The 12,223-nt window shown below is 39.8% G+C and overlaps 1 protein-coding gene across 4 annotated transcripts in view; it reads left to right on the top strand.

Moving 5' to 3' along the window:
• Positions 1-12,223, top strand: part of DPP6 (dipeptidyl peptidase like 6) — a 1,860,394-nt gene that overhangs the window by 1,301,331 nt on the left and 546,840 nt on the right. For all 4 annotated transcript variants that reach the window (XM_077491167.1, XM_077491164.1, XM_077491165.1 and 1 more), the window contains exon 3: positions 10,983-11,081. In XM_077491167.1, the coding sequence (XP_077347293.1) occupies positions 10,983-11,081 (99 nt within the window). The remainder of the gene's footprint in view (positions 1-10,982; positions 11,082-12,223) is intronic.

The raw sequence follows: 12,223 nt of genomic DNA, 5'->3' as shown, positions 1-12,223 counted from the left end.
GTAAACACTATAAAAAAAAACACTGCATTACACTAACACTACACCATACTCACACTATACTCACACTATACTAATACTACACTAACACTCTACACTCAGAGTCACAATAAGTGAACACACTAACTCGCTATAGCAAACTGAGCCCTGCTCTATATATCTCCACTCCAATAACACACTGTAAAAGCTTCCTGTGTGGGAAGGAACTTTTATAGTCTGGGGTGGGACTTTGAGCACTGAGCCATGATTGGACAAAGTCATCATCACTTTGTTCAATCAGGGCTCTGACAGTGCTCTGTGCCGTAATTGGCAAAGCATTGGACATGACCAGCAGTCAAATGGAAGGCTTAATCCAATTAAGGCCCTAGAATGCACTGTGCAGTGGACGCTCAGCGGGTTGTTTGCCGCCGATCGCCTTGCAAATTTGGGTGTTCACTGAATGGGCGAACAGGCGATGTTCGGGCCAAACTTTTTCTTGCCCCGAACCATTTGCCCAACACTAATTTTACCTATAGTGGAAGAAGGTTACATTTTTTTGACCATCTCCTATATTCTAGGCCATTCTAGGTCCCAAATAAAAGATTTAAAAGATATGAGAGAACCTGCACAAACGCATAAAAATGGAAAACTAATACTGAAAAAAATGTTGCAATCTTTACACTGCATGGCAGGCTTCTAGGTACCAATTAACAGGATTCCTGTCTTAATGTGATATGGACTTGTAAACCTGTATGAGAAGTCTGTCATATAATAGAATGATCCCTCTTGCTCCCCTGCCTATGGCTTTTTAATTGCCTATTGCAATGACGGCTACTACATGTAGAGATGTCTACGTGAAAAAGGTATTTTCTTAATACCTACCAATTATCTACAGATTTCCTATGGCCAGATGATCTAACTATAAATAGTGTGCAAGCGTTACATAAAGTGCAGTGTGCCAATTGTAATGTATGAGGATAATGAGAAATCCATAATAACAAATTATATCCTCTTGCTCCATCCTGGGAGCTTTCGTTATACAGAGCCCAAGTCTATCATTTAAAAAGTAATAATTGCACTTACAAGTCATAAATTGTTACATTGAACAGCCTGTGGTTTTCCTTTATTCCTCTACTTCATCTCCAGCGGCAGCAAACCAGCAGATTTTTCAGTGTTCGTAGGCAAATCATTTATCAAGTCCATAGGCTTTCCCCTAGTCATTATTATGGTGTGGAAATTGCAAAGTGTAGTTTGAAAATTTCCCAGAGGAAGGTAAAGTTGTGCTATATGTCAGTTTGGGTTTAAATATGCTCTCAGTCGCAGATTTCCAAGTGAATGGGTGAGTAAACAATAATGCTTCTTTTCCAGCCAAGAAGGATGTGCTGAGTCAGCAGACATTCACTAGGCAATGTTATTAGTTTGCTTTGCTGCCATTATCCCACATACAGGTAGATATCAATACAGGTATGCAGTTTAATAAAAAGATAAAAATAAAAAAATGTGCTTGTAAGATCATTGGAAGTAATGTCTTACTTTTGTCTATATTTTGTGCAATAATAAGGAGCAGCTAAGATGCAGTCTACTATTTTACTACCCCAAATATTAGAGGGCTATACCTACCTCTTCTCTTACATTGTGTTCACTGTTAGCACAGTGAAATAAGAGAGCAGCAGAGTCTTAGCCCTTGTACACACGGTCGGAGATTCCGACAACCAAATCCGTCGGATTTTGTCCGACGGATCTTGTCCGAAACTGTTGCATACACACGGCCGGACAAAGTTGTCTGAAAATCCGATCTTTCAGAACGTGATGACGTAATTTCTTTACGATGGGACTACGTTCAGGCTAGTAGCCAATAGCTTTGATGTAGGAATTTGATCTGAGCATGCGTGGCACTTTGTCCGATCGGAATTCTCTACACATGATCGGAGTAGGTCCGATCGGAGCATTTTGTCGGAAAATATTTCCGGCAAGTTGGAAAAGTTGGTCCGACGGATATTCCGACGGAAACAGTCTGATGCAGACCACACACCGTCGGAATATTCGACAAAACACTCCGATCGGACACATTCCGTTGGAATCTCTGATCGTGTGTACAAGGGCTTACTCTGCATCACAGAAGTTGAGTTTTTTTTTAATGATCCAGACCTTCCCAGTTTGCCTTGTAGTTCAGACCTTAATTTGATCCTTATATTGACTCTAACAATTAACCTCCCTCCCTCCCTCCCCAAGCCCTAAAACTTAACTTAAAACTTAAGATATAACCCTTCATCATCCAACCATGAAAATTGCCGTAATACTTACCCTGACCCTAACACCTAAAGTGACTATGTCATGAGGAAAGTACTGAGGTCATCCCTGCTGGCCTTCCTAAGACAATGTTGGTTGCTTTGTCTGACATAAAGTAGCTAGCTTTTTCATTTTGGATAGCATAGGGGAGAATTATAACCTTTGTTTGATTATGTTTGCCATCTGTGTCCCATTGGGGAGATTAAGCTTTACTTCCTGTCCCATAGCCAAAACAGGAAGTAAGAGAGAATCCCTGCAAATTAAGACAACCCCCCGCCCCAGGTCACTAGAATTAGTGTCTCCATTTTCCATATGTTACTTTTCTGTGGACAACACGATGACATATGCCTCGTAGACTTTGGACCATTGGAGAAGAGGTAAGCTTAGTCACATACCTGGTGAGTGCCAGAAAAATGACAGAATTGCTTTACCTGACCCTAAACATTAATCTTAACCCTTAAAGTGGTTATAAAGGGTGAACATTTTTTACCTTTATGAATTATATGCTTTAAGGTAAAACACCTCCTGTGTGCTGCTGCACCTGAGCATATTTACCTGAGCCCAATCTTAAACCAGCGCTGTGCACGGGAGCAGTGCTCTTCTGGATCTCTCTCTCCTCATTGGCTGAGCCAGTGAGGAGGGAACGAGGGGGGGAGCGAGGCAGAGCCGTGCTCTGTATGTCTTAAGGACACACCAGAGCGGTGCTTGGGAGTGAGTACGAATGAGTGCCCTCATAGCAAGCAGCTTTCTGTTGGGGCACTCGGAGCGAGGTGGAGCCAGGAGCACCGGCAGGGGGCCCCAGAAGAGGGGGATTGGGGCTATTCTATGCAAAACCAACACAGCCTAACACTCGGTCCTCTAATTCCTAAGCCTTAACTTAAAGGATAAAAATACCAAACTTTAAACACTGACACTAAATCAATCCATTTTAATCTTTACTTAACTTATTTATGCTGAAAGTATCAATCACCTGTGGCTTGATTGTGTTAAAAGCACCTTCTACCTGAGCCATAAACATTTTTTATAAATGTTTTCTGAACAACCACTTGCATTTTCAAAAACTTTAAGTATATCTAAAGCCAAAACGTTCTTTCTTTCTCCAGATCGAGAAGGTAATGATGAAATCTCCTGCTATTTTTTCATCATCTGTGTCCCTTTTCTCAAATGTAGGCAGAACAGGAAGTAGAGAGGAAAGACTACAACATGAAGAAAAGCCCCTCTCAGGCAATTGTCACTGGCTCATTATTGGAATATTTATTTTCCATTCCTCTTCTGGTGAAATATCAACATTTACAATTTTCCTATTTATTTTACTTCTAGTGACATTGGTCACCAGGAGAAATAGGAAGGGTAATTATCTATAACAATACCACAGGCAGCAATAAAAACCCCAAAAGTTTCTAATCCTTTCTTACTTCCAGATGTAAAAAAAAAAGAAGGCATTGGGTTTAGATACAATTTAAAGGGTGTTTTCACATTTAACCATCAAGTGAAAGTACTTCCATTTTTAGGCCTGTGGGTCATGCCATAACTGGGGATTTTAAGGTTGTCTGGACTGTAGTTAAATTTTGGCTTTCACAAGGAGAGTACAATTGGAATGACAAGTTTTGAACTATGTTTCATTTAATCGTTGAAGATTTGTTCTTATCTTTCATATTCATTAGTGTAGAATTTTTTTTTTCTAAAGGCATTTCAGTAGGTTTGAACTTTCATCACCTAATGTCTGACCAGGAAATTTAACACGTTTCAATAGCTTGCATCTTTAAAAACTTGAGTTAGCCAGTAAAGGATGTCATTTAAATTTTCTCCCTTTGCTTTGATTAATGGCCAGCACAGCACAGCCTTCTGCTACAACAGGTGAGGATCAAATACAAGTAACATGAAGAGAAGACAATGGTTTGAGCAGAACCTAGGGCCAATCGTAGTTTTTAATTAGCCAACTACCAGTAGACGTGGCCCTGTTAGGACCTCTGCTTACCAGCTTATCTTTGTATTTGAAAAGGCAGCTTGAAAGCTGTAGAAGCTCTTAGGACAGTTTGGATTTTTCTGCGTAAGCAAAGTTCCATCTCGGAAACTCATTGCTTTCAGCGTTTGGCTAGGGTCCAGACAACAGAGAGTTCGGAGTTATGTTCCTCATTCGGTTGGAATGCTGGAAGTTTTTCTCAGTGGTCTATTTAGCAAGTCTTCTACTTTTTTTTATACGTTAACAGTATTTACTTCATTAAGTTTTTACTACATAACCTTTACTCTGCTATTTTGAACCATTGCACTGTGATGGGAAGACACTAAAAAAAATGAGTTGCACTTTGATGAAGCGCTTCAATTTCTTGTTCCCAAACAGAGCTTTGTCACTGTGCAAGGAAATGCCTGGTGAGTGCAATTCCTGTAAACTAGGACATGAGAAAACTGCTCGAGTCTCTGGCAAAATGTTTGTCTCTATAATAGCTTGCTGATCCATGGGGAACGTGACAAATTGTTTTCTTCTAGATAGCAATGCCCTCAATGGCTGCTGCAGAATTTGTCAAAAGGGCCATTGAAACATTCCGGTGACTCTGCCCATGGGGACAGGCCTAAGTACAAGCTAGCATTTATTAGAGTAAAGTATAGCTTAAGAAACAGGCCTTTGTGTCCAATAAAGATGTCAAACTTTTCAGGCTAATGTAACATGGTGGATGGCATTGGGTGGGCCCAACTTTATTACTTGTCATTAGATATTACAGTACATATATTCTTTTCCTCTTGGTCTCTTGTCATTCACGTATTCCATGCTTCAATAGATATCTGAATTTTTAAATATTTACTTATCTTACAGCCAATCCAGGATTTAAGGTTTGGATGCATATTATATTTAATATCAATGAATACATTTATAGTTTGTGAATTTAAAATAAAATATGTATTCAAAAAAGCCATTCATATAACAAGATAATATCAAAGTTTAAAGTATAACTAAAGGCAAAACTTTTTTTTCAGTTTTGGATAGAGTGGAGAAGGATTAGAATGCTCTTCAGGTTTAATTGTTGTCTGTGCCACCATTAGGGAGATTCAGCCTCTCTATTTGTCCTGTTTACCATAATCATTAATAGTGAAAGTAAAAGAAAATCACAAATTCTGGGATGTCCCCAGAAAAGTAATGCAATCAGGCATTCCGACAACAAAATCCATGGGATTTTTTTCCCGACGGATGTCGGCTCAAACTTGCCTTGCATACACACATCACACAATGTTGTCGGAAATTCCGAACGTCAAGAATGTGGTGACGCACGATGAGCCAAGAACATTGAAGTTCAATAGCCAGTACGGCTCTTCTGCTTGATTCTGAGCATGCATAGAACTTTGTGCATCGGAATTGTGTACACACGATCGGAATTTCCGACAACGGATTTTGTTGTGAGAAAATTTGAGATCCAGATCTCAAATTTTGTGTGTGGGAAATTCCGATGGAAAATGTCCGATGGAGCCTACACATGGTCAGAATTTCTGACAAAAAGCTACCATCGAACATTTTCCTTCTGAAAATCCAACCGTGTAACCAACCCTGTGTACGCTGCATAATACAATGAAAATATTCCAATGGGGACACTAGTTATGGTGAGCTGGGAGTCCCCAAGGAATTTCCTTAATTTGCCTCTCACTTCTTGTTTGGCTATGGGACAGGAAGTGAAGGGAAAACTCCCCGCAATGGGACAGAGAGGGCAAAAAATAATCTGACAAGGGTTATAACCCTTACTTACTATATCCAAAATAAAAAAAATAAAGTCTTGTGTAGCACTGACCCCTGAAAGGAGCAGCTGGCTTTATTGGGCTTACCGTTACCTTTTTGAACTCGCCTCCATCTAGGGGTTCCCGTGGTAGATGGCCCAAACAAATGCAGAAACTGACACTGGATTTTCTTTTGGGTTATTTATTTAGAACATACCACAGTCTCTTAATTGAGGGTAGAGGGTTAGGAGGAAAGTTCAGGTACTTTTAGCCCTTGTACACACGGTTGGAGAATCCGTCGGAATGTGTCCTATCGGACCGTGTTTTCGGATAATCCGACTGTGTGTGGTATGCATCGGACTGATTCCGTCGGAATATCCATCGGACCCAATTTTCCAACTTGTTGGAAATATTTTCCAACCAACTGGTTCGATCAGACATACTCCGATCATGTGTAGAGAATTTTGATCGGACCAAGTGCCACGCATGCTCAGATCAAATTCCTACATCAAAGCTATTGGCTACTAGCCTGAACGTAGTCCCATCGTAACGAAATTACGTCATCACGTTCTGAATGATCGGATTTTTCGACAACTTAGTCCGACCGTGTGTATGCAACAGTTTCGGACAAGATCCGACAGACGAAATCCGACGGATTTGGTTGGCAGAATGTCCGACCGTGTGTACAGGGGCTTAGAGTACAAAAATAGAAAGTCTCTTATAGAAGAAATCCAGAAAATGACAGTTTCACAGCTGGATTCTCACAACCTCTGGATAGACCTCCTCTCACTAGGTCTAGCAGCCGGTAGGGTGTAAAGTAAAGTAAAGTCTCTGCCACAGACTTGGATATAGAACACTTGAGGAAAAGTCTCTGCCACAGACTTGGATATAGAACACTTGAAGAAAAGTCTCTGCCACAGACTTGGATATAACTGAGGGATGTAGACAAATTTAGAGAACTATCATACGGTACCAGTATCTATCAGCCGGTCCGGCAATACCATATGAATGCGAATCCATAAAGTGTCCTTCAACTGAGCCTCCAGGCTCCTTCAGAGAAACCAGCCTTATGCATGGCCTTCTCCCGAAGAGTCCTCCCTCGGATGCCTCTCCAGTTGCTGTGCCTCTCCTTAGATGAGACGGGACCGGACCGCCCTTGGATCATTAGGGCTGCAAATCCATTCAGGCCTGTCCCTGCTAGACTGGTACTGAAACCATAATTTAGCAAAATTAGCCCCAAATCCCAACTGTGGTTTTAGGAATATTACATTTCAAATATATATAGCGTATGCCAGCGCTACACTTACTTATAGTTCTACTTTAATGAATATCTAAACACAGAAAGCCCTGAATATAGAAGCTTGCATTCAAGGACTCATGCAGTTATCAAATTGGGATGAGAAACTGTGTCCCAAAAAACAATATTGGGCTGCCAGCATACAGCTCTTGTGGGCTGATATAATAACGCATAAACAGGGCATTCATTTATGGGCTACGGGTCTCAGTATCCATCTGGATGAAGCCTAAGAGGGAATTCCTTCTCATTTTTGGAGAAATGTCCTCTTGCTTCCTGTTTTACCTCTATGAAAGGAAATAAAGGTTAATCTTCCAAGGGGACACAAACAGCATTTTTTGTTTTACAGTTTTTGGCATATAAAAAAAAAATACTACATATTGTCCTTTCAGCAAATATAACATCATGGAAGCGCTTTCATTATATGCACTTAGTAAAAATGCCTCCCCCCAATGCATGCGATCAATGCTCATTTAGGTCTAGGGGACTGGAAAAGACAGTTTTACTTTTACTCCCACAGTATCCAATGCTCTCATTTTCTCCCCTATGCTCTAGCCAGTGGACTGTTCCTCAGTGTTCTCACATCGTAAGTATGGCTATGGATCCTGCATTCTACTTGATGACATCAGAGAGCATTTGATCACTGGAGTGTAGGGGAGCGGAGACTGATCTGACTGGTCTAGCAGCATGGGGTAACCTGTGGGAGTGGAGGTTCAGGTAAGTAAAAGTGTTTTTCCAAGTCCCCTGGCCCTAAACAAGCATGTAACCCTTGAAGGTTAGGGACAGCCCCACTGCAAGGGAGAATTTCTACTTTCCCCAGAGATCAGCTTCCAAGCAAATCTATCAACAACCCAATACATTTTATTTAATAAAACAAATGCTTAAACAAAAAGAATTACTTAAAGCAACCAGCTGAGTCAGAATTTTAAGCAGTGGAAGTTATATGCAAAGCTCAACTTGTTCGGAAATAATCTACTTCTGCCTAGCCCCCCTTCCTCCTAAACCCCCATACTGTTTAATCCCATTCAGTAACCAAAAGGAAGGCTTGGGAAATTGAAGGGATGGGGCCAGTGCCAGTATGCTTTGAATTGTGATAGCAAAGTTGGCAGAGCAGCAACTGTAAGACCTCAGATGACCTCTCATTCCTGACTCTCAGAGCCAAGAGTCAGACAGAGCCGTTAAAGCAATATAAGGGGCACATATAAATCTTTCAGAGGTTCATTCTAGAAATTTTGGAATAAATATTCAGATTCTTAGCAATGTTGAGTTGTGAGAGGTTCTCTTTTTTGGCTGTGCTGTATTTCTTCCCTGGGATAGCAGAATGAAATGAGTGCAGGTGTCAGCCGTCATTCAGAATGACGTAGTAGCCAGGGGCATATATTGTCAAACTCCCTAAGCTTTCTTCAATAAAAGAAGAGAGGTTAATTAGCATTTTGCAAACTGTTAAACCGGCAGCTACAGGGATAAAACTGCAAATGTAAGCCTAATTAAGTATTTTAGCTAAATGATGTTTGCAATGGGGCTCCAAGCAAAAGGTTTTATTTTGTCAACATCTTGTTTTGTAGATTTTTAAAGCAAATTTATTTCAAGAAGGTCATGCAGCTGTGGGAGGTTAGACAATGTAATTTCCTGCCAAACGCAAATAAACTTGGTTCCCCGGGTTACATTAATATGAACATTAATGGAGGTTTCATAGGTCCAGATTAAAGTCTATTTTTACCATTTCATTAATGATCTCTTCTGGACCAGTATCTGAGGAGTAGGGCAAAAGTCCAGCTGACCTCGTTTGGAGATGTACACAGCTCTTGCCTTCAGTTCTTGTGTTCCAAAGGCTGCACACTGCACCTACAGACCACAGACCTAAAAACATTATTTGTTGTGCAGCAAGCTCTCTGTCATTACACTCATCATCATCTACTAAACTTCCAGGTTTTTCTGGTTGAGCTATTACATTAAAGTTTAGCCAAGCAGCTATCCACACAGTTGGAATATGTATTCATAAACTATTTTACCTATTTAAATAATTATCATTTATTGCAATCGCTTTTGAGATGTTCATGCCATTGCCATGTTGTATAGCCAGAATGATGATGATACTTTCTCTGCAACAGGAAACAGTGGTGTAATTTCCTTGCCAATGCATTGCTGATTGGACAATGACATGAAGAGAACAGACAGCTTGCTGATTATATAGTATAGGTGCAGCAACAGGTACTTGTCACTATGCATGTGCATAGTATTAGACTGACAGCAATATGCAGGGTATTAATATATACACTATATTACCAAAAGTATTGGGATGCCTGTCTTTACACGCACATGAACTTTAATGGTATCCCAGCCTTAGTCCGTAGGGTTCAGTATTGAGTTGGCCCACCCTTTGCAGTTATAACAGCTGCAACTCATCTGGGAAGACTGTCCACAAGGTTTAGGAGTGTGTCTATGGGATGGTTTGTCCATTCTTCCAGAAGTGCATTTATGAGGTCAGGCACTGATGTTGGACGAGAAGCCCTGGCTCGCAGTCTTCACTCTAATTCATCCCAAAGGTGTTGTATTGGGTTGAGGTCAGGACTATTCAGGTTCCTCCACCTCAAATTCGCTCATTCATGTCTCTACAAAATAGGGGTTTGTTTTATGGCATTTTTATGAATAATCTTTTTGTTTACTAGTAATGGCGATGATCTGTGATTTTTATCATGACTGTGACATTATGGCGGACACATTGGACAATTTTGACATATTTTTGGGACCATTGTCATTTTTTACAGCGATTGGTGCTATAAAATTGCATTGATTACTGTAAAAATTACACTGGCAGTGAAGGGGGTTAACCACCAGGGGGCTAGGGAGGGGTTAAGTGTGTCCTGGAGAGTGATTCTAACTGTTAGGGTGCTTGGCTACTAATGACACTTCTCTGATCATAACTCCCGATCACAGGGAGTCACAGTGTCACTAGGCAGAACGGGGAAATGCTTGTTTACATTCCCATTTCCCCATTCTTCAGCTCCATGATCTTACTCACGGAGCTCCTGGCAGGGTCACGGCGGCAAATTCAAAGGGAACCTTTATGCCCATTTGCCCAGCCGTGCCATTCTGCCGACGTATATATACATGCGGCGGTCGGCAAGTGGTTAAATACCAGTATTATTTTGCTATAGGGCATTTATTATTTTATCTCCTATATCAATTTTTTTACACACCATTTTAGAAAAGGCTCTGTTAAAGACCACAAGCCAGTAATGTTATTTTGCTAAAAAGAACATTGAAAAAGCAACAACGCTTCACAACCATTATCTTGGGATTTGCTGTATCTTTGCTGCTTCTAAACTCTGATCTGAAAGGACACACACAAATCCAAAGTGCTGATTGGCACCTAACCTGGGCCAATTTTCTGCCCGGTTGGCTAGACCTGAAGAAAATTTGAGCAAGACATAACTTGTAATTGGAAAACTTCCTCTTTTATCTTTAATTCCTTATTTACATCTACTCCTTCTGTCGGGAAACATAAGAAAGACAGGAAAATTAGGTGGGGAGGAGGAAAAAATCAGCTTAGCTTGACAAATCAATTCTAAATATATATCTCTCAATGTTCCATCAAAAGTTACAAATGAAATGACACATCAAACTTTGCCTACAATTTTTTTCTCAATAACTAATTGTAATTTAGCCAGTGAAGTTGAGGATGAAAAATAACCTATATGTTTTTGGCTTCTCTTTCCAGTGGAAGATAATAGCCTGTCACTCAAGAAGAAGGTATCGCTGCAAGATTTGGTCAGTGGAGAGTTTGCAATCCATGATACTGAGGCTAAATGGATAAATGGTGAGACTGGCGCCACGCTGTACAACTTTGTCCATCAATCTTTTCATTAGTTTCTCCAAGTAGATAATGAAAGCAGCTTTATTATATCCTTGGCTAATAACCCCATGTATTAAGATTGATGTACTTTTCGGGAAGATTCAGTGCTTGATATTTGACACACATCTTCTGCGCCTTTTCTCTTTTTCCCTTTTGATGTTAACTTGTTTATCTTTCAGAAGCAGTGTACTCCAGGCACTGAGTGGTATAAATTAAAGATCATTTGGCAATTATTCTGCTTGAGTTGTTAAATGCATTTTCTTTCCTTTAAAAAATACAGTCAAATCTAATGTTGTTATTCATCAACATGATCTTTTGTTCCAAAAATGTTCATTCGATTGGTTTTCTCTTCAAATTTTGCTTTTTCAGAGCAGATTTGTGTTTGGGTGCTTCCTGTCAAATTGATCTTACAATATTGATGTCGTTTTTATATTTATTTCTTTATTATTATTTCAAGAACACATGCTATTTCATGTTTCTTTTTAAATGAGTCAATAGGAAATGTTACAAATTTGATTACATATTTAGCAATAGCTTGGCATGCGAAACACTATTTTATTCCCCAAGTTTTTTATTACTATGGTCAGAGTCAACTTTGTACCACCCCCCCCCCCCCTTTCTTCCTCAGTTGTCCCTTTTTTTTGGTCTGATGTATAGACCGCTACAAAAAAAAAACATATTTTCTACAAAAAAAAGTGCTTTACTGCACTAAACTTTTAATATAACCTTGCATGTGTTATTTTCAAAAAACAGTATCTAATAAAAGTAGTGGTATAAAGAATAATTTATCAACTTTTTTGACATTACATTTTTATGGTGCATATAACGGGAGCTGTGGCAGGGGTGTTTTTTGTGGCTTTGTGCTGTAATGTCATGTAATCTCTTGCATATCTCAAAAAGTTGTGAGTTATGACTGTCGCCTAGGGTGGCAGGGCATAAGAATATTTATAGATCATGTTGCTGATTGGCTGTAACTTATCTTATCTATAGTAAAAGGTTTCAAATTGGCAACCTGTTTGACAGTGTAATTGTTCTGGTTTTCTTAGTGTTGCTGTCCATTTTTGTTGGTAGATGAGTATAATGTGTCATTACAGTTTACCTACTTT

Source organism: Lithobates pipiens, unplaced genomic scaffold (assembly GCF_037356315.1).
Source record: "Lithobates pipiens isolate NorthernLeopardFrog02 unplaced genomic scaffold, aLitPip1_a1.2 Scaffold_19, whole genome shotgun sequence".
NCBI classification, from domain to species: domain Eukaryota; kingdom Metazoa; phylum Chordata; class Amphibia; order Anura; family Ranidae; genus Lithobates; species Lithobates pipiens.
This window is presented reverse-complemented; position numbering and strand designations above follow the sequence as displayed.